This window comes from Tiliqua scincoides, chromosome 8, assembly GCF_035046505.1.
Source record: "Tiliqua scincoides isolate rTilSci1 chromosome 8, rTilSci1.hap2, whole genome shotgun sequence".
Classification (NCBI taxonomy): Eukaryota; Metazoa; Chordata; class Lepidosauria; order Squamata; family Scincidae; genus Tiliqua; species Tiliqua scincoides.
Window position 1 is genome coordinate 41852806 of NC_089828.1, and position 27817 is coordinate 41880622.

General features: G+C 40.5%; 1 protein-coding gene across 1 annotated transcript; it reads left to right on the forward strand.

Moving 5' to 3' along the window:
- The first annotated feature begins 137 nt into the window (after positions 1-137).
- RAB11B (RAB11B, member RAS oncogene family) lies at positions 138-27522 on the forward strand. Its single transcript, XM_066634778.1, has 5 exons — positions 138-341; positions 19282-19477; positions 20063-20256; positions 22301-22381; positions 23797-27522. Exons 1-5 carry the CDS (start codon positions 302-304, stop codon positions 23940-23942), a joined length of 657 nt encoding a protein of 218 aa, XP_066490875.1. The 5' UTR covers positions 138-301; the 3' UTR covers positions 23943-27522.
- The last annotated feature ends 295 nt before the right edge of the window (positions 27523-27817 follow it).

The window sequence follows — 27817 nt, forward strand, 5'->3', positions numbered from 1 at the left end:
CTATTGGACCAGTTTGCGCACAAGCGCCACTAATAACGGTCTTCGGAAGGGCAGGTCGGGCTCTGATTGGTGGGTGGGGCTGCTTGTTCTGCTGGCCTTCGGACTCCTCCCAGCCAATCTCCTCCTGCCCCTCCCGGTGCTGGGCTCCGCCCTCCGCCTGCTTCGGTGCCTGTCAGCGAGGGGAGCTGCCTGGCCCGGACTCGTCCGGCCTGCTCCCCTTCCCCCTCTCCCCTGAGCGGGACGGAAACCGGAGAGGGACCTACGGAGGGCTAGAGCGCGCGCGAAAGAGAGCGGCGTCGCCATGGGAACCCGCGACGATGAGTATGACTATCTCTTCAAAGGTAGGTGGGGGAGGGGTTGAGGGGGTAAGTGGGGGAGGGGTTGAAGTGGGACCCAAGCAGGGGAGGGGGGGAGACTGGGATGACCTAAGGAGGGGGTTGCTGGGAGGGGGGGTTGCGTAGGAGCTAAACGGCAGAGGCCTGGGAAGTGGGGGTCTTGAAAGGGGGGGTTGCACAGGAGATATAGGAGCTGGAGTGGGGTGGGAGGCCTGGGAAGGGGGAACTTTGGAAGGGGAGGCTGCAAAAGGGACTATGGAAACTAGAGAAGAGTGGGGTGGGAGGCTTGGAAAGGGGGGGGTTGTAAAGGGGCTATAGGAAACGGGAGCTTGCAAAAGGGATATATGAACTAGAGAAGAGTGGGTGGGTGGAGGGGCCTGGAGTTGCAAAGGGGCTATGGGAACTAGAGAAGAGTGGGGTGGGAGGCTTGGAAAGGGGGGGGTTGCAAAGGGGCGATAGGAAAGGGGAGGTTGCCAAAGGGATATAGGAACTAGAGAAGAGTGGGGTGGGGGGCTTGGAAAGGGGTGTTGCAAAGTGGCTATGGGAACTAGAGAAGAGTGGGGTGGGAGGCCTGGGAAGTGTGGGGCTTGGAAAGGGGAGTTGCACAGGAGATACAGGAGCTAGAGAAGAGTGAAAGTGGGGGGCTTGGAAAGGGGGAGAGCCTCTGGAATTGGTCAAGAGGGTGTGGGGCCTATGGGACTTGTATTCCATTCATGCACCAGTAGCTGGCAGGACACTTTGCTAAGGAGGGGGACTATGGATACTTGCATTGGGGTAGTGGGCTTTTTGGGATAATGGCTTGAGAACAGCCTAGAGAGGCCTAGAAGAGGGCATTGGGCAATTGGAGTATAAGGGGGGGAGGCTTGGAAAAGGTGTAGTTGCTATGTGAGTGTGTCATATGTGGGGGGCCCCTATAATAGATATTGCATGGAAAAATGTTTCTGGGAGGTGGCTATTTTTGTTTTTTGTTTCCTTTATTTTCCCAGTGTTCTATACAGTGACCCACCCCCCAAGCTGACTTGGAGCCCAATCCTATGCATGTCTACTCAGAAGTAAGTCCTATTATAGTCAATAGGACTTACACTCAGAAAAGTGTGGATAGGATTGCAGCCTCAAGCGACTGAAAACCGAGATTGGGAAGCGGAGGACCTTAAAGATGTAGTGTTGAAGCGTAATGTATGATATTCAAATATGATTTGATTCTAAACATTTAGGAACCAGATAATTTTTTTAGTTTTCACTTTTATGTTTCAACAATGACCCAGAAAAGTTGGAATGTAACAAATGATTAGACTTTACATAGGAAGAAGTCTAGAGAAGAACTTCATGGAAGTTTATGTCCTACAAAATAATATATTCTGATGTGAAATGACAAATGTGCTATATACTTACATTCATGGGTTGCTTTGCATTTTCTTGTCTCTGTCAGCTCTTGTTGCGTGCTTCACTTATATGATATTTACTAATTTTAATTATCACTTATATGATATTTAATTTTATTAATAAAAATTAATACCTTAACTTGTGAATGCACCTACAAGACTATTAAGTGGTCATCTTTTTAATTCATTAGTGAAAAAAGAAGAAAAACCATTTAGACAAAGTAACACAAACAAAACAACCAAAAGAAAAAAGGTGTGTATGTGTCTGTCCTATATACTGTTCTATACTATATACCAGTGGTTCCCAAATTTTTTTGACTGTTGATTCCTTTGACCTACTGGGCATGACTTCCCATAAGGGCTACAGTTCTACACATTGTATAGAGCAGTGGGTTTTTCGTGAGGATTCGTTGTTCGTTGTGCATCTCTGGTTTCATATCGGTACACAAACCAATTGCTATGCTCCTTGCCTTGTATCATGTGCAAACAAAATATGCACAGCCACACACCACAATACACATGATTGCAAATGTCACTAAACAAAGAATTCAGCACTTGGATTTGCTGTTGAAGATGTGCATTTGAGTGATTTTTGTTCACATTTTATTATTGCGACAACTTGAAAAGAAGTAAATCACAATTTTCAAACACTAGGAATAATGATGAATACCTAGATGCCATGGTGACCCAGTACTTGGAATTCATCAAGCCTTGGTATTTATATATTTGAAAAGAAAGGTTGAGTGAATGGGGGAAGTTCTTTTACAATGGGAGCGAGCCATATCAGAGGGAAAGAAAAATGAAATGGGAACAAGTCAAGGCTGGGCTTAAAAATGTTTGCATGAGTGAGTCCTTTGTGCAGGTGGGAGGGGAGTGTATTGGAGTTTGGCAATATAGTTGGGGATGTTTTAATGTTTTAAGTATTGGAATGCCCAGGCTGCTGGTCTGTCATAGGGCACCCAAGGTGACTTACAAATAATGGTAAGTGGACTAAGGTCTGTAAAGAGGTTTGATGGACAGCCTGAAAAATACCCTTTCGGCTTAGGGGATGGCAGAACCATATGCCTTGGTCAACATATATGGACCTGGGGTGGTGTAGTTGGGCCCTAGTAGGAAGTGGGATGGGGTCACTTCACAGGAAGGAGAAGTGGTTCAGCTAAACATGGACAGGGGTGTGTGGGGTGCATGGATGGCCTAATGCAGTGGTTCTCACACATCTAGCACCGGGACCCACTTTTTAGAATGAGAATCTGTTAGGTAGGACCCACCAGAAATGATGTCATGACCGAAAGTGACATCATCAAGCAGGAACATTTTTAACAATCCTAGGCTGCAATCCTACCCACACTTACCCAGAAGTAAGTCCTATTTAATATGATTGTTAAAAAAAAATACATAGGAGCTTGTTAAAAGTACAGATCTGTAACATTTCCCCAAATGCAGTCACATACCAGTCACATCAAGTCTAATATGTGAAAAAATAAAATATTGACATGAATGGGAACCCACCTGAAATTGGCTTGCGACCCACCTGGTGGGTCCTGACCCACAGTTTGAGAAACAGTGGCCTAATGAATTAACAGATAAATTATCCTTTATTCCTGAGGGTTTAGAATGGTTCATAACATAGAGTAAAGTTTCCGGTTCTGCAGACTCAAACTCAATTTAGATAAATTTCCTGCTCCCTTAGCTCTGCCAAAGAGAATATCCCCTTACTAATCCATTCATATTTTCCCTAGTCTTCCCCAGAAACGATTGGAAAAACTACTACAACAGAAAACTGTTGCAGAGGGCTCTCTCCCCTCCCCTGTTGTCTTGAGATGTTCAGTCTCACCCAGGTGGTTTTCTCTTTTTGCCAGTGAACCTTTGGTGTAAATTTACTTTTATTCTATATGAGTGTGTGTGGAAACAGTAATGCTACTTGTGTTCTACTTACACTAGTGTTTCAAAGTCTTCAGATTTTGATTAAGCCTTTCTAAAGCAATGTAATGGTAGCAAGAACTGGGCTCCATAATTGACAGGGTGGGGTGACAGATTGAAGAAAAGGAGAAGCTGGAGAAAAGTGAAGCAGTGAACTTTGGGATCAAGGGTTTTCAATGGAAATCCTTTGAACAGGATCAAGGGTTTTCAATGGAAATCCAGTAAGCTTTTGAGTTGTAATGAATGTCAAGAAAAAAAAGTTTTTGACAATTTGCCAAGTGCTTAGCACCCCCACTTCCAATTTTGTGGTCCCAGGCAGACAGTGAAAACCGGAGGCTTGTTCACCCCAGGTGAGCCATCATCAGAATGAATTTTTAAAAATCAGTGATTTTTCATACAAAAAAATGTTTTTGATTCAGATCTGTGATTAAGTACTTTTTTGTTTTTTAAATAAACCATATAGGGCTTTAAAAAATTAATTGAATGTGTTGTTGGTCAAAGATCTCAATTATGGAATGATTATAAATTCTATATTATGAGACTGTATTGCTATCATCTTTTAAAAGTTTGGCAAATAGTCTCCAACCAACCTTCCCTGTAAGCTGTAATGCCATAGCAACATAGGGCTCCGTGCATTTCCTGTAAAAGATACAGACAACATTGGTTCAAACAGTTGTGGAACTGGGGCCTCAATGTTATGAGGTACCATAGGCTTTTGTATAAATTATTTAGGTTAGTCTCTCTATCTAACCAAGTACTAATTTTGGAGATATCAGAAAATTTTCCAGCTATCAAACTGAGTTTGCATTTCTAGAGAGAACATGCTTGTAAATAGCAGTATATGGAGATAAGAAATAACAAGTCTAATGACCTAGGAATGACCAGAGTTTCCTGATTCTGACTGAAGTTATTCCTGGAACTCCTCCCAGCATGATATGATGATGAAAATTCTTAGAAGCCCTATTAAAAGAGCTGTGTCCAATTCTGAACATCTCTCTTTAGGAAAGATTCAGCTAAACCGGAGTGGGTATAGTAAAAGAGTGACAAGGATGATCTGAAGGCTGGAAAACAAGCAGTACAAGGAATGGTTGAGGGAACTTAGCCTTCTCTTCACCAGGCTAAACAGGCTAAGAGGATTTGACAGTGCACTTCGAATACCTGAAGGGCTGATACATGGAAGAAGGAACATGTTCGTTCTCAACTACCTCTGAGAGTAGAACTGGATCCAGTGGGTACAGACTGCAAGAGAGGCAATTACAGTTAGACATCAAGAAGAAATTCTTGATGGTAAGGGAAATTTGGCAGTGGAACAAATTACCAAGAGAGGTGGTGGCATCTCCATCGTAGAGGTTTAACAGGCACCTAGATACTTTAGGATTTCCTGCTTCTGGTAGGGGATAGGACTAAATGAACTTGTGGTTCCCTTCCTATGAAAATCTCCAGGATTGCTTTCAATAATGTTCTTGAGTGATGCTGATTTCTTCAGAGTAGCCATTCTCAAACTTTTCGGTCTCCAGAACCCTTTATACAAGTGGTACTCAAACTTTTCTGGCCAGTGGCTCCCTTGACACCCCCCCCGCCCCGTGGCTGTTGGCCATGACTCCCCATCATGTTCTTGAGGGTTGGAAGTGGGTTGGAAGTGGAAGAGGGTTGGAAATTAAACAGTAAGTGGCCAGAAATATTAACTATATTAATATTAATTATATTAATCATATCATTAATTAAATGCAGATCTTAAAAATATAAAATTAATACACAGCAATATACATACTTTATAAATGATCAACTGCTGATCACTGTTGGAGACAGGATGCTGGAGTAGGTAGATTTTATCTGGTCCAGGAAGATTCATTTTTTAACTTTGTAAGCATACCGATAGAATTGTTTTATTAAATGAACTTTGTGAACAACCAGTCTGACCAACATTACACACCCCCACCCCTGTGTTCCCCAATCCAACTAGTCATTTCTCCCATTCTCCTTGGATAGGATTGAACCCTTTATTAATTAAATTAAATTAAATTATTTCCAGCAACTGGTGGGGAAAACAAAAATAGACCTTGAAAATATATCAGAGCTTATAAGGGCTTGGTTAGGAGTCTGATTTGCACAGCTCAATCCTATGCATGTCTACTCAGAAGTAAGTCCCATTAGAGTCAATGGGGCTTACTCCCAGGAAAGTGTGGATAGGATTGGGCTGGCAATCACCTCATCAATGGCTGATAAGTATTCCCTTCAAATAGCAAGACTCATCACTTTAAAAATACAGCCTCTCCTCTTCAGTCAAACAACAAGATTAATAAATCACTTTAAAAACAGTACCCTTTTTCTGCTCCTGGCCAAGTAAAGTGTGTGCTTCTCTCCCCGCCCCCCCTTTGCCAACTGCATGGAAACAACTTTAAGACCTCTGGTGACTGGTAAAATAGGAAGTGTTTTATTTGGGGAGGGGGAGGAAAGCGGGAAGGTTTGGAGATGGAAAGGGGGGAGTGGAAGCGGGAGGGGGTTGAAAAGAGAGATTTCACGACTTCTGGTTAGGGAGGCATGGCGGGCTGACAGCTGCTGGAAGCTCTGCTTATCAGCAAAAATGTCTGTGGATTTAATTTAAACACCCCTGGATTGAAAGGGGTCTTGCCGTGAGATTAACCATAATTAACTCCAGAACGTTCCTGTTTTGTCTTCCTGGGGCGAAGGCTCTGGGTGTAAAACAGTTTCAGAGCGAAGGAGTTGGAGACTATCGAGCTCAGCCACGGACGTAAATGTAAGCCTGACCCCCCTTCCTACAGCTTTATTTTTCTGGGGCACGTAGAGGAGAACAGAGTTGGGAAAGAGCAAGAAATATTTGGACTTGAAAGATAAAGAAGGACCAACATTAACAAGATAAGAAGTATTAAAGGACTAAGAATTAAATGCCCAGTCAGGTGGATTTTCAAGCTGGGGTCAAGACTGTCGAGAAGAGAAGAGTTTTTATAAAACCCTTTTGGAGTTTATTACTGAGTTTTTTTTTTTCTTATAAAACTCTACTGTGTGTGGGACAGAAGAAAGACAGTCTCGTTTTTTGTTGTGTTGAAAAAGTTTTTTTTCTTCTCTCCCTGAGTATATTGTGTTTACCATCTCTTCTGGGAAGTGAGAAGTTTGTTATGGTTACAATACTTTGTTTAAGTTACCAACATTAATAATAGAATTAAACTAAAAGGCTGCTTGTTGAGCTTTTTGCATAAAGGAGTATACAGATATCTGGTGGCAAATTAAGATAACTACTTGTGAAGTGTTACAGATTGGAACATCTGTGGAAATTTAAGATCATTACCTGAGGATTGTGAAAGACTGAGATTTTTAAAGGGAAAATGTCCACCAGAAGACGTAATACGTTGGAACAGATATTCCAACAGATAAAGAGAAATCCCCACCAAGATCATCAGGGAAAGAGTTGAATCTGGAAGCTATTCAAGACTTACTAATGAAGATGGAAAATCGTTTGCAGAAAAAAATAGAAGGGATGGATGGGAGATTCGAAACATTACATCAAAAAATGCAGGAGATGAATTTACAGATGCAAACAAACATGTCACGTTGGGATAAAATGTGGGAAGAAACAGAGATAAAGATAAAAGGGATAAATGATACAATGAAAGTTCATGAGACAAAATTTGAGGATTTAGAAGTCAGAGATGATAGGAATCAGGATATGTTGGCATTGATGGAACAGGCGCAAAAAGAAAATATTTTAAGATTCAGAGCTGTACCAGAACAGGAAGGAGAGAAGAGCCAGGATGAGAGAAATCTTGGCAATTTGCTTGAAAAGTGATCCTAAAGAGATGGAGTTGGAGATAGATAGAGTCTACAGAGTAAATACAAGAATTGCAAGGTTGAGAAAGCTTCCAAGAGATATATTAGTGCATTTCATAAGAAAAAGGACAAGAGATAGGGTTTTACAGCAACATGCAAAGATGAAGCTTACAGTAGAAGGAGTACAGATTATTGTGATGAAGGAGGTTCCACTTAGAATTCTAAAGAAAAGGAAAGAATATGGCTTTCTGGTAGATGTTTTGAAACAGAAGAAAATTATCTTTAGATGGTGTGAATTGGAAGGAGTTATCTTTAGATTTCAGAGTAGAATGTGTAGAATAGATACAGTTCAGAAAGCTAAAGATTTTATGAAGGAATTCGAAGGAGGAGGAGAAAGAAGAGAACAGGAAAATCTAAAGGATATGCAACAAAACCAAATAGACTTTCAAATAATTAGTTCAGAAGATTAGCTATGGAGTATAAGTTTTTATCTTGGAATATTAATGGAGCTAATGCTCCAAATAAGAGGAAAAAAAATTTTATTATTTGAAGAAACTTAAAAAAGATGTGATTTGCCTTTTAGAGACGCATATTAAAAAAGGTCATACAAACTACTTAATACAGAGAAAGTTAGGACAAGAATTTTTTTTAACAAATTCAAAGAAGAAAAATGGAGTGGTTATGTATGTTAAAGATTATTTAAATCCAAAACTTGTGTTTGCAGATGAAAAAGGCAGGTGGTTGGCTGTAGAAGTTATAATTTCGGGAGTAAGAACTTTACTTTTGGGTTTGTATGCTCCAAATCAAGAAAGAGGAGTTTTTTTAGGCAATTATTGGATGTACTCTTAAATTACTCATATTCAAGTTATTGTTTGATGGGAGATTGGAATGCAGTTGTGTCACCACAAAGGGATAAAAAATCTGAGAAGGAGATTAAGATTTCTCAAGAGAAATTACCAAAAACTTTTTTTGATTTGGTAGAAGCTTTAGGGGTTGTAGATATTTGGCGACAAATGAATGGAAATATAAAAGAGTTTACCTATTATTCAGAAAGACACAGATCATTTTCAAGAATAGATATGTTCTGGGTGACGAAGGATATTGCAATAAAAACTTCTAAAACAGAAATTCTATCAAAGACTCTTTCAGATCATAATCCAATAACTATGACTATTAAGAAGAAACCTACAACATATAGATGGAGATTGAATGAATTGTTGTTACAAAAAGAGGTTATAATAAAGGATGCTAAGCAGAAATTAATTAATTTTGAATTTAAATAAGGGAACAGAAATGAGGATAGTTTGGGATGCTAGTAAAGCCTTTATGAGAGGATACTTTATTCAGAAAAGTATAGAATGGAAAAAAGAGAGACAAATTAAGTTTCAGAAAATTGAGGAGGAAATTAAAAAGAAGGAATATGAGTTAATAGAAGTCCCAGGAGATTAAAAAATAGTACAACAAATAAAAGATTTACAGCATCAGTTATCTTTGATGATGGTGAATCAAATGGAAATTAAATTAAAGTTTGTGAAGCAAAGATATTTTGAGCATGCCAATAAACCAGGGAAATGGTTGGCCTACAAATTGAGGAAGCAGAGAGAGAAGAGAGTAATTTTAAAATTGCAGGAGGCAGGAAAAATGTATACTGATCAGGAGGATATAAAAAAAATAATTACAAATTATTATGCTAATTTATACAAAAGTCAAAAAATAGATCAAGTAGAAGTAAAGAACTACTTGGATAAACAAAATTTACCAAAAGTGTCTGAAGAACAAAGGGAAATTTTAAATAATAGAATAACTCTGTGTGAAGTTGTAGAGGCAATAAAGAAGATTAATATAGATAAAGCTCCGGGTCCAGATGGTTTAACAGGTAGATTCTATAAATGTTTAGAAGAAGAAGTAAGTTTACCATTGCTTAACATGATGAATGATATTTTACAGACTGGGAAAATGCCAGATTCATGGAAGGCAGCAAATATAACTTTGATTCCTAAAGAAGGACAGGATTTGATGGATATAAAAAATTACAGACCTATTTCCTTGTTGAATAATGATTGTAAAATATTTACAGCAATTTTAGCAAACAGAATGAAGAAGATATTACAAACTCTTATACATGAAGATCAATGTGGTTTTTTACCGAAAAGTCACATGAGTGATAATATTAGAATAGTATTGGATTTGCTGGAATATTATGATAAAAGGATAGAGAAACAATTAGCATTGATTTTTTTGGACTTTGAGAAGGCGTTTGACAATTTGAGTTGGACTTTCTTGATTGCTGTCTTAGAGAAGATGAACTTTGGAGAGAACTTTATTCAATGGATAAAGTCAATTTATACATCACAAACTGTGCAGGTAGTGGTAAATGGAGAATTATCAACAATGTTTGAGATTCAAAAGGGAACACGACAAGGATGTCCATTGTCGCCACTTTTATTTATACTTGCCTTAGAAGTGTTATGTAGAGATATTAGACAAGATGAAAGACTACATGGTGCAAAGATTAAAAATGAATGTTTTAAATTAAGAGCATTTGCAGATGATATGGTTTTGATCTTAGAAAAACCTTTAAAAGACATAGAGTTGTTGATGATTAAGTTGAAGAAGTTTGAATCATTAGCAGGATTTAAGATAAATAAACAGAAAACTAAAATTTTATCTAAAAATATGAACGGACAAGACCAATCGAAGTTGATGAATAAGACTGGGTTCAAAGTGGAGAAGAAGATTAAGTATTTAGGTATTATTTTGACAAACATGAATTGTATGTTATTTCAAAATAATTATGTTAAAGTTTGGGGTGAAATCAAAAAAGATTTTGCAAGATGGGAAAGGTTGAAATTATCTTTTTTGGGAAGAATATCTGTAATTAAAATGAATGTACTACCAAAAATGTTTTTTCTTTTCCAGAATATACCAATATTACTTTCTGATAAACCTTTTAAAGAGTGGCAGAAATATGTGACAGGTTTTATATGGCAAGGGAAAAAACCAAGAGTGAAATTTAAGATTTTGCAAGATGCAAAAGAAAGAGGAGGTTTAAGACTGCCTGATCTGAAGATTTATTATGCATCATGTTGTTTTCTGTGGCTTAAAGAATGGATATTGTTGCAAAACAAAAAATTGTTGAAGTTAGGAGGATATGATTTAAGATTTGGTTGGCATGGATATCTTTGGTATGATAAGTTGAAAGTGAATATGGAATTCAAGAATCATTATGTTAGACATGCACTGTGGAAGATATGGAATCGTTATAAGAAAAGGTTTTACAACAAAATTCCGCTCTTAGCTTCACCACAAGAAGCACATTTTGGTTTGGGAACTGTACCAGGAGATAAATGGTTATTGTATAAGAACTTATTGAAATGTAATCAAGGTCAATGTATTTTGAAGTCTAGAGAGGAATTGATTGTAGAGGGTTTTGACTGCCAATGGTTTATGTATTTACAATTATTAGAAAGATTTAAAATTGATAAAAAAATTATATGGTTTTGAAGAGGGAGAGACAATATTGGAGAAACAATTAAGATCAGATGAGCAGGTAATATCTAAAATATATAAATTGCTTTTGAAGTTTGAAACAGAAGATGAACAGGTTAAGGAATGCATGATCCAGTGGGCAAAAAATGTGGGCTATGAACTTTCAATGGACAGATGGGAGAACTTATGGATAAAACAGACAAAATTCACTTTGAATGTTAACATTAAGGAAAATATATATAAGATGATCTATCGTTGGTATGTGACACCAAGTAAATTAGCCAAAATGTATGAAACTATGTCCAATAGTTGTTGGAAATGTAAGAAACATTGTATTGGCAACCTTCAGTCTCGAAAGACTAAACAAGAGGGAACATTTTACCACATGTGGTGGACGTGTTCAAAAGTTAAAAAATATTGGTCACAAATTCACACACAGATACAGTTGATCTTAAAAACAAATATACAATTGAAGCCAGAAGTATTTTTATTAGGTATGACAGATGAGTATGTGGAAAGAAAAAATGAAGTTTTATTTTTGTATATGATAAGCGCTGCCAGAATACTTTATGCTCAAAATTGGAAGACTATGAATATACCTTCAGTGGAGGAATGGTGGATAAGACTTATGGATTATGCGGAGATGGATAAATTAACAATTTTGCTTAGGGAGAATTCAACAGAAAACTTTTTGAAGAATTGGAGTCCAGTTATTGATTTTTTGAATCAGAGAGAGGATGGGGATTTGAGGTATTTTGGATTTGAAGATTGATTTTGAAGTATTAGCCTAGACGCCTTTAAAAGGGGATTGGACAAGTTTCTGGAGGAAAAATCCATTATGGGGTACAAACCATGATGTGTATGCGCAACCTCCTGAAGTCAGAATGCCAGATGTAGGGGAGGGCACCAGGATGAGGTCTCTTGTTATCTGGTGTGCTCCCTGGGGCATTTGGTGGGCCGCTGTGAGATACAGGAAGCTGGACTAGATGGGCCTATGGCCTGATCCAGTGGGGCTGTTCTTATGTTCTTATGTTCTTATTAGTGGTATAGATTAATATTTGTTAATGTTTGGACTGTATGTATTTGGAATATAAGTATGGGAATGTTTTGGCTTCGCTCGTGCTGCTTTATTAGAATTTTATGTATGTATTTGTTTTTCTATTTTATGTTTATTATAGTTAAATAAATAAACAGAAAAAAAGAAAAGAGAGTTCACTTTGATGAGAAGCGATCCCAGGCTGGGAACTAGGAACCAACCAGACAAGGATCAGCAAGGGTTAAGGACTGCAAGCTGAGCATGCTCGGCACTTGCCAGATGGGGGTTGGAGTCAAAGAGCTTTGAAAACAACAAGCAGCGAACACAGAAGGCAGTGGAGGGAGAAGAGGGCGGGGTGGCAGCAGCCACTCTCGTAGTCACTCGGAGGTAGCAGCTGAGCAACTCCCATTTCTTCTACTTTTAAAAAAAGCGCAGAAGATGGGCTCCTATTCTGCCCAGGGACATGACTGTATCACTGTGAGAGGACATCCCTCACCTCCCCTTTGAGTTCCTGGCACCGCCCTAAGGAGCCATGCCTCACAGTTTGAATAACACTGCTTTATACACTTAAACAGAGTCTCAGAGAGTCCTGCTGGTGTATACTTGGAGTCTCAGAGTCCCAGTACTAGCTCATGCATGGAATTGCACAGAGCTGAGCAGAGGGCGGCCACTTATGGTATGCTCATGGGACCTCTGGGCTCCTAGGGGCACACTTTAAGAAATGTTGTTTTAGAGTAGCAACCCTATTTATTGTTCCTCTGCAACTTTCTGTAAAAAAAAAATCTAGCCCTTACCCCCTACTCCCTAGAAAGTGCACATTTTCAAGAAGATGAACAGATTATTTGATGTAGAGTCAGTGTGGTCTAGGAGAAGAAACCTGGAGGGAAAAATGGTAGATGGAGGGGCAGGCAATAGAAATAAAACTGAAAAGATATGAACGGAATATCTTGGAAATCTTGAGGTCTTTTGAGTATACTATCCATTGTTTTGAAGTGTATCCCACCATTCTCTGTCACTAGAAGAGAAAATCTATAATGGCAGCTGTTACCAAAAAGGGCTGTTATGTTTTAAGGGGAATTATTTATTTACCCTTTTGGAAACCTCAGGATCGCAGGCTGGATAACTAAACAGCGTAATGCAGAGACAATCCCCTGTAGCTTAAAGAGGAGACTGGGAGAAAGATAACTTTCAATCAATGATTAAATTTTTTTACAAAACACATAAAGGTAAACATAATACATTTCTTGGTTCTAGTACTTGAAAAATGTACCTAGCTTTTATGGTGGTTGCATGTGCTATGTATTTGGTGCATCTGGGAACGGATAGGTTGTAGGGAAGGATTTTAGGGGTCCCTTAATCTGCTAAACCCAGTTTGTTAACTAAAGATGTGGGAAGAAGGGAGGAATAGATGGGGAAGAAGGGAAAGAGTTTCAGAAACGCAGGATAGTTACCTGTCCCGGGGAGCAGTTGGGGAGGGGAGAGTCCTGTGGAGGACCTTTGCCTTGGAAGGGGCAGCCAGCGAGAGAGCCATGTGGCGGAGTTCTCTCTTAAAAGGGGCTTGGCTGACCTGGAAGCTGACCTAGAATGACCAGATGTATCCCAGAGCTGTGCGCATGCTCAGTATACACACAATGGTACACGTGGAGTATGAAAAGAAGTGGAAGGGTCCAGAAATCAGCTATCAGCAAAGGCTGACTCTGGGGGAGGGGGGGTAGCTTGCTTCCTGTTGCTACTGGACTTTGGAGTCAGGATGTAGTTTAATGGCTTGCTAGCTACACAATAGACAACAATAAACAACTATTTACAGTGATTGAGAAAACAATTTACTCTTCCAGATTCCTTGACTGGGGGATGGGGATGTGATTACTATGAGCTTGACTTGACTTGATTACCTGTGTTGAGGTTTAATGGGTTTGCATAACAGTGAATGGATCAGGAGGTACAGTGATTAGGTTAAAACAGTACACATTTTTAGGGGACATTTAGGAGAATATAGAGACATTTGCTTGTCCCTAGAGAAAGGAGCTCGATAACATAGTCTTTTGAGACTGAAGGTTGCCAACAACATGAAAAATGAGTGAGCTTATGATTTGACTCTTTTGTGGCCTGTAAGAGAAGTTTTAGGCCTGCATTTTAGTCCAAAATACATAACCAGATATAAAACCACAACTTGGAAGGGAAAAGGGGATTTTCACGTATCACAGCAGGCTGTAAAAGTGGAGGCCCTAACTAAGTGTTAGGGACTTAGTTAAGTGCCAGTACTTGTGGGTAAGAAAAATGCAAACAATGAGACATATAATGCAAGGCCTGAATGCCCAAATGAAATAACTTCATGAGAAGTGTTCCCTCTCAGGAGGAAGTTGCTTTGAAGATGACAGACATATCTGAACATACAGGATCTTAAGTTAGTACATGGGTTCCCATGCTCCTTACCTTGGTTACCCACTGTGTTATCCACGATAGATCCAGGGTCTGCTGAGGCCAAGATGCAGCAAGGTAAAATGGTGGACAACCTGGAAGTCTCCAGGTCATGCATGCCCTGTGTCATTGGCCACATCATGCCGCATTTAGAAATCTCCACAGTAATCCCATTGCTTGTGTGACACCAGAAGAAGACTGTTTTTCTTATAGAGACAATTGATATGTAAGGAAATGCACATGTAGCAGAATACTTATAAGAAGTGGTTATAAAAGCTATAATGAACTGTGAGAGCTTTTATTACAGATAATGCTGCATATGTAACCAAGATGAGAGAAATCCAGAAAGAAGTTAGTTCCAAGCTAATAATATATGGCTGCAGTGCTCATTTGATGCACCTCAGCCAAAGACTTCAGTGCTCCAGAAATAAAGGCTAATTTTGTTGAAATTACAAAATAGTTCCATAACAACCACTTTGCAGCAGATGCTCTAAAGAAAGTGGGAGGAATGAAGCTCCCACAGAACACATGATGGAACTTAATAGTGGACTGTTTGAGCATTGGCTCAAGAATTGCCTTAAACTACTGATAGCTGTGATCAAAATTGTGAAAAAATAGATGGCACTATTACAGCCAAAGGTCTTTGTGTTTGGTTTAAGAAAAATGTAGAACATATGCTGACTGTCCTGAAGCCTATTACCCTACACTTTATGCAAGGTTATGGAAATACTGCTTTTATGGCTGATGAGCCATTTAATTTTGAAAGAAATTGGGTGTTACCTTAACAAGAGAAATACATAATGACAGAGACATTGCATGCATTAAACAAATGTATGGAATTAACGTCATTTGCCAGCTCATTTTTTTGTAAATATTCTCAATACCAGGATCAATATTATGTCATAATTGATGAGGAAAAGGAGTTGGCTATGGCATGGTCTATAACTTCAAGTTACAAGTAAACCATTCAAGGAGATACAAACTCATATTTAAGAACAAGTTAGCCCGCTTGGAGGCAGGCTGTGCAACATGGCCTTTCCCAGTTTGAAGAGACACTTGGCCAACAGTCTGAGGCTAAGAGGCAAAGAAGGAAGACCCATAGCCAGGGAGACAGACCAGGGACAGACTGCACTTGCTCCCAGTGTGGAAGGGATTGTCACTCCCGAATCGGCCTTTTCAGCCACACTAGACGCTGTTCCAGAACCACCTTTCAGAGCGCGATACCATAGTCTTTCGAGACTGAAGGTTGCCAACTACTAGATTCCAGGGGTCTGTTTCTAAGTTTTGTTAAGTCTGATGGGCTTGCCCATCCATGAAGTCAGCCTGAGGTCAGCCTGGTCACCTGAGGCATCTGATAGCAGAGCACCCATTTCTGTCCACCTGCTTGCCTGTACTGCTTCTCTTTGTTCTTCCATTCTGTGGTTTGGAGAAGGAAGGGGGGGGACAGAGAGAGGAAATGTGGAGAGGAGGGGAGTGCTGAGCTAGGAAATTGGAGGCTGGCACATCATTGGGTAAAGAGGGACAGTGTTTGGCATGTGGCCTCTGATAGCATGAAGTCTTGGGCCACCTGTAGTCCAACATCACTATTGATAGGGAGCATGTTGTGGTAATGAAACAAAAGTATTAACAGTACAGTACTCTACATCAGTGTTTTCCAACCTTTTTTAACTGACAAAATGCTAAAATTGACAAGGCAAACTAAATTGCTGGTTGGGAGCTTACATCCCCCTATGGCCCTACTAATAAATGACCTTTCCCCAAACTCCTACGGCACACCTGTGGACCATTCACAGCCCACCAATGTGCTGTGGAACACGGGTTGAAAATTGCTACCCTTTATTATGTGGCCTTGCCTTGAAAAGCAAGCTAGCAGGACTAGCTGGCTGAAATAAGATGGGGAATCTTGGAAATGGGATGCTAATGCCGTGGCCAGGCATGTTTGTGTCTTTAAAGTACTTAAGTTGAAGGCTCTTTAAGTAAGGGAGTTTTGGTATATGATTGCTGATAAAGTCTTAAAGTTACACCAGTGACCTGGGGGAAGTCAGTTAGGCTGCAATTCTAAAACACTTTCCTGGGAGTAAACCCATTGATCACCATGGAACTTGCTTCACCATAAACAAGCATAGGAGTGCACTGTTAAATATTTGGATTCAGAGACTATTGAAACGATCTATCTTTTAATATTAGTAGCTGCTTATGGTATCGAAAGAATATATTAATCTGTTGGTGTAATTCACTGAGAAATTATTTGGGGTCTGATAAAGTAGAAAAATGTGTTTTTTTTCCTTACAAAGATGAAAGCTACTGACTTCACTGCATAAGCCATCATTCATGGCTTCTCATATTGACCTGGCTGACATACCTAATGATTAGTTAAAAAAAAATATATATATATATATATATATTTTATATTTTTATATATATATATATATATATATATATAAATTTTCTAGCATCTTAACTTATATATTTTAATAAAATTTATTTTTCATGGACTACAGCCCACTTCATCATATGCATGAAATAATCTGATATGCATAACTGGAATATACAAGAGAGGCTGGGATATCACAGCTCATTGTACAGGAAGAGAGTAAAACTAAACTACAGATAACAAGACACAGCTGTACCTACTAGCCAGTCAGATGTATGGGAAAACTCTTTCTCCTATCCAGATTTATTCATCTTGGGTATCCTTGTTTTCCCTTACAAATGCGAATTTTGAATGGTGGTGACAGTGATGGTCTCTATATGGAGTAGTTTAGACAAACAGTTCTCTATTTGTAAAACATGCTATTAAATTGCTGTGTGAGGACTTAATTGATGTGTTTAGTTTTATTTTGTATGTATGTGTATATGCTGTTGAATATTTTTTAAAGGTAGCGTAATATATATTATAATGCATACCCTTCTCTGAAACAAAATTCTCAAAGCAGTTTACATAACAAAAGAATGAGAAGAACAGGAAGATGTTCCTCTTTGAACAGAAATCTATCTAAAAAATGCGGTTCACAATATCATAAAACCTCTCATTTTGTGGATGAAATTTCATTCCATTTTATTGCTAAGAGCCAAATTGAATGTGAAGGTATTGTGTCTTCCTGAAAGGCACTCAGGCTTGTGTTTTGAATTTTTAGGGAAAAGGAATTCAGAGTTCCCTGGAATTCTGTGGGGCGTTCTGTGCACGCTTTCAGTGTTCACTGGGCACAAGGATAGATATACTTAAAATGATATTTCTGATCGGCCTTAAAGGTTAATTATTGAATATATGGGTGGATTCTGTCTCTTAATTATACTGGGACTGCACTTTTTTAGTGCTTTGTAGGTTTTAACTATAACTGAAGGAAATAGGCAAGGTTGTGTATGTGTGATTTTTTTTTTTATGGGAGCTCAGAAATGAATATGGTACTGAGTGGATGAGTCTGTGTAATTAGCTAGTCTGTTGCTATACAAATATGTGTGGAAGAATATGTTGGGAATGTCTGCTCAAACCGGAGCAGGTTACTAAATAAGATTTTAGTATTTGTCATGGGATTGCAGTGGTCATAGCCCTTCCCCAGGAATAGCAGAACCAGATGAAACTTTGCAGAACAGCCAACAACTGTTCAATTTTATTTTCTGCATAATTCTGCAGACTTGGATAATTTATACCAGGGATTTTCGAACCCTGGCCCAGGGGCCGCATCTGGCCCTCCAGAGGATTTTATCTGGCCTGCAAGGTTCCCCAGCATCTCGGATCTAAAAATAGCTCAAAAGATGCACTTCTTCCTTGCCGGGTATGGGTATATACCACATTCAGCCACTAGAGGTGCTGAATGTAATGGAATGATTGCATTTAGCACCTCTAGTGACTGAATGAGATATATACCGATGCTGGGAGACTTGGAATATAAATAAAAATTAAAGATAATGTCTACGTTAAACTTATGCAGAGCAGAAATTGAGACAAAAAGAAGTTTGATTTGCATTGTAGGTTGCTTGATGCTTTTTCAAAACCTATTTCCCCACTCTTCCTGTGCAGGTCAATTTTGCCGTCTGCTTTCCTCCTCCTTCCACCCCCACCCACTTATTGTATTCAATCAAATTCTCAGTACATCAGTTCTCCATGTATATATTCATTTTTGATTAGCACCGTGGAACTTATCTTCTGGCCCTCAACGCCCTGTCAGATATACAGTGTGACCTCAAAGTTTGGAGACCCCTGATTTATTCAAATTGCAAAGTTAGAATTGCTTGGGTATAGAATTCTTAATGTATTGAGCATGGGGCATGAACAGCTCTGGTCAGAAGGCTGGATTTGTGTGAATCAGTCTGTTGACTTTTAGGGCAATTCTGCCTCATCCAATATTTCATTGCTTATTACCACTGATGCTTAAGAGAAGGCCACTGCTACTAAGGTATGAAAGAAGAGAGACTTTAACCATAAATGTACTTCTTAAAACTGACCTGAGTGAATCCAAAAGCTAGCACTGAATTAAGTGTATGTACACACACAAGCCGTTTTGGCTTCCTTTTTACATCTAATATCTGTTGAACGGTGCATCTCTTGTTTGCCTATCTGAACTACACTCTGTGAATAAGACAACTTGAGAGGAGGAGTGTCAACATCTCAGTCCATAGGAGTTGTGCAGCATGCTTTCTTGGAGCTTGGGCTAGGCTATGGAAGGGAAAAGGAAACCTGCAGCACATTGTGCAGGGGACAGTTGAAAGATGTGAAGGTAGCAGTGGTTTGGTTTGTAGGGAATGGTTCAGTGTTCAAGAGGGAGGAGAAGCACGATGGAAAGGCAATTGGAGAGAGGAGGAAAGTGAAGGGGAAGCACTAGCAACAAGATCTGTGCCTCTTGTGGCAGAATGAAGGTTTGTGTTGATATTGTCAAATATTTCTGACAATACTATCTTTTGTATGTCTTACTAGTTGTATTGATTGGAGACTCTGGAGTGGGGAAGAGCAATCTCCTGTCTCGTTTCACACGCAATGAGTTCAACCTGGAAAGCAAAAGTACAATTGGTGTGGAGTTTGCCACTAGGAGCATCCAGGTGGATGGAAAGACAATAAAGGCCCAGATCTGGGATACTGCTGGCCAGGAGCGATACCGTGCTATCACCTCAGCGTAAGTCTCTGTCACAAATTGCTTTCCTTTATTATTGAGGTCTGATTGGACAGAAACTAGACCGTAATCCACTAGCTATTTTCTTGTGAATCATCCAGCTTCTCTTGGTGATAGAAATTTTGCAAAAAGTGTCAGATAGGGGGATTTAACTGATTTACCCTAGCAGCATACTTAAACAAGAGCATTGCTAGATCTGTATGTGCATTTGTTTTGTAAAATATAAAGTATGTTGGGGAACCCACCAGCATTCTGGGGGTGGGGATGGTAAAGCATGCGACATGAAAAATTGTCCCATGCTTGGAATAGTTCCCCTCTCCAGGCAATGAGATGAATTTAATGTTTTCTTAGCTCTGTATGCCATAAAACATTCTTAAAGTTCCTTGAAGAGCTTCTGCCGGCCCTATGTTTTGACACCCCTGGTTTATGGTCTTCAGAGTTCTGACTCACCTCACACTGTTACTGACTTTAATTTGTGGGTGTTGGCCAGCACTCCAGCCACCATGTTTAAAGAAACCTGGCACTGTGTTTACTTGGTGGGCTAACCATCTCATGCAGTTAAAGTAATACTTGTTAAACCTATTTCAGCTACTACCGTGGTGCTGTTGGCGCACTTTTGGTTTATGACATTGCCAAGCACCTGACATATGAGAATGTGGAACGTTGGTTGAAGGAGCTGCGGGATCATGCAGATAACAACATTGTCATTATGTTGGTGGGGAACAAGAGTGACTTGCGTCACCTGAGAGCTGTGCCCACAGACGAAGCCCGTGCTTTTGCAGGTTTGGCTACTAATTTTTTGTAGTGGTTGGTTGTACGGAGCTTGGCTGTACTCTCTGAGGTGCTAAAGGATATTGGAAACTGGTCGCCCTGAAGAAGAGAGAAATTATGGCATATCACAGAAACGTTTGGTGTGTAAATTGCTCAGAGATTATGATTGTGTGAAGCACCAGTGGTTGAAACTCTGCAAAGTCTTAGAGGGGAATGTTGCCTGAAAGGAGTCTGTTAGGGAGTGTAGGCACAGAGAAAGATGAAGAGTCTGATAAAGGCGGATGCACTGATATTTGAGATATATGTTGTGACACTCCTTGCTCCACATATTTGAAGCTCGGAGGGTAATCTTGGGGAAAATCTCTTTAGTAGATAACATACCTCAGAGTTGTTGTGAGGATAAAATGACTGCTGCCACAACTTCTATTTGCCTATGACAACCAGATTAAGTACTTAAAGACAGAGCATAGGAGACAGAGATAAAAGGGGTAGTTTGTACCCAAGCCCAGGGTCAAAAAGGGGGCCCAGGAGCCAAAGGAGAGAGCCCAGAAATTTCCTCGGATCTTACATTTTCCTTTCTACTGAGACTTGCTGTCCACATGGGATGCTGTGGGATACTATCACAAGTGTGTGGCTGCAGCTGCTGTACCCACTGGCAAGCCATATTTGCTGGGCTGAGGAATGCATACATGACACTCCTTAGCACAGTGTCAAATCTGGGAGGCAACTGGCCTGCTATGTAGCTCTTTGGCTTGTGGATCTGTTTAGCATGAAGTAGCATATAAGAGTTCAGGAACACAGCTGTGGGACTACAGAAGGATGTTTTGGTGCACAGAGAATACTTTCCATTCTAGTGTGAGCCTAAATATGATGACGCTAATTTTCTGCATCATTTTCTATATTGAAAGATTTTAGAGAGACTTAGGAGTGTGTTTGGTTTTCTGTGTTACTGTATTTAATTGCCAATGCCACATGGGTGGGTAGACCTGGGCTCCAAAAACTTTTCCAGCTGTCTGCACCCTTCCCCCACCGTATTTTTTCCCCCTGCCTGCATTTTGCTTGCCCATCACCACCCTCCTCTGCTCTGTTTCACCCCTCCCCCTTTGCAAAGAGGCCCAAAAGAAACTTTGTACCCCCTGATAAAATTCCTCTCAGAGGCCCTGCTTAAAGATAAGACTGGAGGAGAGAGGCAAGTTAAGACGCAATCTGGCGTTTCCCCCTTCAGACAGACATAATTAGTTATTTAAGATGGTCTTCCATTCCCAATATCTTGCTCCACAATGTAAAATTATGCCTCTGTTTAGTTCAGGGGTGGCTAACCTTTCCAGTTGAAGGCTGCTATACTTTTAACAATTGTGTAGAGTAGTGGTTCTCAAAGTGGTGGGTCGCAACCCACCAGTTCATGTAAAGGTTCCCCCGTCCCGTTAAGGGGAGGCAGGGAAGCAATCCCCAGGATCGGGGGTGAGGGGGGATACTTTTGACTTACATTATGTAAGCAGAGCTGCAGCAGGTTGCGGGAGGTGTGGGGAGCCCTGTGCAGCCCTCTTCAGGGCTCCCTGAAGCTTGGAACATTCAGAAAAAGCAGGCGCAAAGCACTTCTGTTTTGCAGGAGGTGCTTTGCTCCTGCTATTTCTGAATGTTCCAAGCCTCGGGGAGTGCTGTGGAGGGCTGCGCAGGGCTCCCCGCACCTCCTGCAGCCTGCTGCAGCCCTGCCTACATAAGATGTCAAAAGCGCCCCTCCTTAGCGATGTGATCCTGGAAATTGGATTGCTGCCCTAGCCCCTCCCCCACAAAGACTTACTAATGGAGTAAACCTCCCTCCGAGTTTGAGAACCACTGGTGTAGACAAGCTGCACCTGCTGAAATACCCTCTTCTGCACAATTGTTAAAGGTCTAGGAGTCTTAAACTTGAAAGTTTGGCTACCCCTAGTTTAGATCTTTAAGGGATGGGTTCAGCATCCACCTGTTGATTTAAAACCACTGTTATGTTACTTGGGATAAAACCAATAAACATATTAAGGCAACTTGCAGTGACTTTTGTCCCTGTTTCCTTAGAAAAAAACAACTTGTCATTCATTGAAACTTCGGCACTTGATTCAACAAATGTAGAAGAAGCCTTCAAGAACATCCTTACAGGTGAGAATTTCACATTAGCTTGATAAACTGTAAATATGACAAGATAGAAGGAAGAATATATTCTGTACTTCAGCTGGGGGTGGCTGTCCTATGTAAGGGAGGATGTTCTATGCTGGCATTAATACACTGGCATCCCTTATAGATCTCTGAACATTAGAATATTTGGTGAGAGGCTAATGGTACTTGTGGCTTATCCACACTTGGTAGGAGATAAAATGTATCTTGTGATAATTACAGGTCACTTTACACACAAAGAATAATGGGAATGTACCAGTATATGTGGGGACCCAGGGCTGGCTGTGGCTCCCAGCAGTATGTTTACACAGTTTAAAAAGACCAAAGGAGCTCATGATCTTTTGTTTAAAACAAAACAAAATAGATAACCTAGTCAAAGCCACTGGAGAAGATGCTATGCTGGGTTGAATGAGTACAGTTGGTCTCTCCTTCCTAAGAGAACCACACTGAAAAGGTACCTCATTGCCCAGTGCTAACCTTGATTGCCCAGGTGATCAAGATGGTTACTGATGTATATGAGCCTGAACTTAAATAATATATTTTTAAAAACTTGTCTCTTCCCTTGTAAAGGCAAATATTTCAAAATATAAATATTTTAGCAGGGAAGGAGCAAGGGGATTTTTATAAAACTAATAATTAAGTCTGTGTAGCGCCCTCATTTTACATTCTCAAGCTTTCTAAGCACTTCAGTTATACTCTTGTAAGACTTAGAACAATACCAACTGTCCTTACAGGGTTTTCCCTGTAGTGCAGATAGGGAGATTGACAGGGAGTAACTTACCTGACATCAGTTGGTTTGTTTGTGGGAAAAGTGGGATTACAGCTGGAGACTTCTTGATTCCCTGCTTGGCTTTTTGGCTACTGTATTGCATCAGCTCTCGTTTCATTAGTATGAAATCTGCTTTTTTATTTTTTAAAAAATTGTCTTTATTTAATCTTAAATACGATTTCAGGCTGCAGTCTGAAGTACTACAAGCTAGGAAGGACAGTCACATGCTGTTTCTTACATTACTTTCAACATTTGTGTCCTGCCTTTCCTCTAAGTAGCTAATGTCAGCTGGTGTGGTTCTTCCCCGTTTTAATCTCTCAGCAGTTCAGAGAGAGGCTGGGTAGTGAGATGGTGACTAGCTCGGAGTCACCTAGTAAGTTATAACTGAGTAGGGACTTGACCCTTAGCCACCCCACTGAGTGACTTTTGAATTGACCATGAATGTTATCTGCATTCTACCTAGTTTTGGGTAAAAGTCCACATTGTTGAACAAAGATCCTGCATATTGTGTGGTAGCTTGGCAGATGTGCAGGATCCATTTGCTCGCCTTCTGTTCCATTAGTAACTTGATGTGGGCTTGCTTTTCCCACAAGATGTGTGTCTGTATCTGAGCCCCTTCTGGTCTTTGCAGAGATCTACCGCATTGTGTCGCAGAAGCAGATTGCAGACCGATCTGCCCATGACGAGTCTCCTGGCAACAACGTGGTGGACATCAGCGTGCCTCCCACCACCGATGGACAAAAAACCAACAAACTCCAGTGTTGCCAGAACCTGTGACCTCCTGAGGCCTCACTCTGCCTGTGCTTCAGTTAGAAACTCATGTGCACTTCTTCTCCAGCATCTCTCCTGTCATTCAGTGACTCGTTTTCTCCACTCCACATCCCCTTTCCTCCCATCTTAGAGCATTACCCTTAGGGCTAACATTCCCATGCCTCTGACAAATCTTTTTGAATGTGGTTATTTAGGGGTTTGAAAAAGAAGCATTGAGCCGGCAGGTGTGTGTGTGTGTACGTGCGTGTGTGGTGGAACATCTGCTGAATAGTATCACCCTGAGATGCTTGTTAACATCCATTTTTATTAGGTCTGTGTGTTCACTTGTTGGAGTGGAAGAATTTTTGGTATAAGAAGGAAAAGGGGAGAGAATTGCTCTTTCAGTCAGGCTGTTCCACAGGCACAAGAGACTTTTTAAGCCAAGAAATACCCATTTCTGTTTTCTGATGTGTTGGAAATACCTTGGTGAACTTTTAAGTTCACATGCATGTGCATCCTCCTAGAAAATCTGTTGAAAAGAGCCTTTTCCATAAATTGCTTTCTTCTGCCACCCTGGCCTCCTGCACTCAATGCAGAATTGAACTGGTTGTGTAGTATTTGCCGTTTCCTGTCCCAGAAATGGTTATTTCCATTCTATTCTTTTTAGTTTTCAGTTTGGGAACAATGAAGTATGTATCCTGCTTTCTTGGCTACCCCCCCACCCCCAAAAATAAACCCTGCCAGTGTTGCTACATTGCAGGCTGTATGAAGTGGCTTCTAGTGATTTATTTCTGGCTTATGTTAATCAGGATAATACACAATTAAGGGCCAACCTAATGGCTGCTTTAGAGCCTTTTTGCAATCTGTAAAAATCATGCAGTTACATCTATAATCTGTATAGAAATCTTTTCTTAAGAATCTCCTAGATTCTGTCTCAGCATGCTGCTTTATCCCCTACTCTCTTCTTTCTCTTCTTTTCCCCCCTTCTCCCCTTGTGCAAAAAATCCCTTCAAAAACCCTGGAGTGAGTGTGAAGCAATATTTTTCATGCCATGTACATAACTTGCACTGGTAGCGTTATTGAATGAGTAGTTGTAGAGAACTGATACTTGAGAACTTCTTTTGTAACACTTGAGCATAACTATAGAATCCTAGAGTCTTTTGTTATCTTCCGGTAGGTCACCTGCTTTTAATTCTGACCTCCTGAAAGCTGTCACCCCTCCCTCCCTCCCTCTCCCCCCTGCTGCTGTTTCTCTTGTGTCCTGTTCCTCTGAGAAGTGTTTTTTTTTTTTAAAGGTGATCTTTTTCTAAATGATTGTACTACTCATACGACATACAAGAAATCTGACATCAGCAGGGCTTTATACCACCAGAACTTGACTTAAATAATGGGGTTTATCACTGGTGTTTTTGTAAGCATTGTCACTAGCTTGATAGTCTTGGTGACTATTTCCTTCCTAACCTTTCACTGGTTCTTGTGCTCTGTGGATTTTTGAAATAAGGTTGAATGCTACTTTATGGGGATGGGGGGGGCGAAAGTCATAGAGGCTGTGGCAGCTCAACTAGTGGGAAGAATATGCTTGCTGTTGGTCATCTAGCAACACTATGCAGAGATTTTTGCAAGCTGAACTATGGCTTATAGATTCTGCCCTTATGTTCAGATTCTGCCCTTATGTGGCATATATTGGTAAGCATAGAGGTGAGGTGGTACAATGTTAGGCATGGAGGTGGAGACTCCACAGTTGCTACTGCTTTCTTGGTTGGATTGGAAAGAAGAAATGTCATGGCAATTAGCTGAAAATCCACTTGGCCTACTCCTGCATTCCTCTCCATTCTCATCTAGACTCCCATACAGAATGAAGATGTTCAGTCTATAGGCCTGAATATAGAGGTTTACTCTTGATTCTTCCCGTTGCCCCCAAATCTTTCCAAAGGAAAGTTCTTAAGCATGGTTCTGTTTGGGAGCACTCCTCTGATGGGTAAGGAAACTGCTGACTTAGTACTAGCCAAACTGAAACAGGAGATGCTCTCCTGGGATTTGTGGCCAGCCTTTAAGGGCATGGCTGCTGAGTCATAATGCACAGGAGAAAACCAGAGAAAATTCTTGGAAGGGCCTGACTCTTTTTTTTTTTTTTTTTTTTTTGAAGGAGTGGGGCAGTGCTATTTGTCCAAACTACAAAAGAACTCTGCTAATTGTGGCCAGAGCAGGCAGGAAGGAGATTGGTTTGCTTGTTTTGATAAATCTTCTTAGGTGTGGATGCTTTAATCTCTGCAGAGTTGCTCTGATCCTCCTAGTCCTCTCTCAGGGGCAGCCAGCATTGTCTCATGGGAGAGTTCTTTCACTGTCTGATATGTTTCTAGGAGGCATTTCCAGCAGTGTTGCTGTTGTGTCTCAGCTTTCTCTCTCTGTGTTACTGAGGAATTTCCTTTTTCCTCTGGCCTTATCTATCCTTACTGCCATCACAGTCATTTTTGTGTGGCTTAAGAGCCATAATTTAACTGGTGAAGGAAACCAATTTGATCGGATATACAGTAGATGCATGCCCACCCCTTGCCTTAAGAGAATCTGCGCCCATTGTGGCTTTGAGTTGATTTCCAAGTTGATGATCAGGATTCTAGTCCTCCCTCTCCCAGGCTACATCTACTTGGGGGAATGAATCCTCTGCTTCCTTGGGAGTTTAAAAGCCTTTTTAAAAAAAAGAACCAGTTTGTAAGGGTTCAGGATTAAAGGCTATCTCATTTAGACACTGAGCATTAATTCAAACAAACTCCAGAGAAACGCTCATGGCTTGTGTGTTTTAGAAATTTTATATTGGGATAAAAGTGGAAAGAATGCAAGACAATTCCTTTAGTCCTGAGCAACCATTAGAGGGAGAGCAAGTTGAGCTACATGTTATGGTTCTATAGTGGTGGTCTTTCTCCCTGACCAAACCTGGTTTAGGAAGCTTTGAAGGAGAGGAAGCGCTCTGTTTAGTGCTGCACACACTGGGTATAAGCATTGGCCCACATTCCCATTCCCCCTCTCCTGAAAGATGAACTAGCTTTGTATTGTGGGGAATGGGTTTCCATACATTCTTCTGTGTATTTCATCTTTTCTTGTGCTAAAGATCCTTGTTGCTCCAGCATGTCCAAACTACTCTAGGAAAATAGGGATGTTGGCATTAAGCAACAGGAGCAAACCTTTGAAGTCTTCTATTTGCTTTTGTTTTGAAGGGTTGGCTTGTATACCTCTCTAGTGACATGGTTCACTACTGTATGAAGAGGCTTAGAGATGCCAGTAAAAGGCTAGTCTTTAATTGGGGGTACAACAAGGTGTTGTGGGGCTTGTAATAACCCAGTGAGAGTGTGTGCATGTATTGCGGGCAAAACTCTGGAAAGGCTGAGAGGTCTCTGCTTTTTTTATATGAATAATGAAGCCAGTCAGCACTCTGTAAGCTACTGGCTGGCTTTTGTCAAGAGCATTGGTTTGTGGGGGAAAGTAGGGGGGTGTCTTCTCATTTGCTTCCTGCTGACTCTTCTGTTAAGTGCAATTCCCCTTGTAAATATTCATTTGATTTTTTGTGCATGGTTATTATGTATTGTGGATATATAAAGATTGCCAAACCAAATGGTGTGCCTGTCTTTGTCTGTTTACTCTGAGAAGTGAACCCAGATTGCCCTGCATGCCATGCTAATGCAGAAAGGTTCAAACGGTGGTATGGAGATAAAATTCAACTTCCTGAGACTTGGTTTGGTTTTTTAAAAACCAAGTTTCTTGTCCTTATGGTTGAAAGTGCATGGGTACTACCTGCTGAAATTTAAAGCCACAATTAGATTATCAGTGATTGTGATAAGGGCTTCAGTGTCCTGATTAGAATGCCTGGGAACACAGAAGGTTGGTTTCAGGGCTGCACTTGGTTTCCA

Bases quoted from the DNA above. Each gene is read 5' to 3' on its own strand.
- RAB11B (XM_066634778.1), top strand. From the start codon at position 302: ATGGGAACCCGCGACGATGAGTATGACTATCTCTTCAAAG. The intron at 342-19,281 runs GTAGGTGGGGGA...ATGTCTTACTAG, and splicing joins GTATGACTATCTCTTCAAAG to TTGTATTGATTGGAGACTCT. The intron at 20,257-22,300 runs GTTTGGCTACTA...CTGTTTCCTTAG, and splicing joins CGAAGCCCGTGCTTTTGCAG to AAAAAAACAACTTGTCATTC.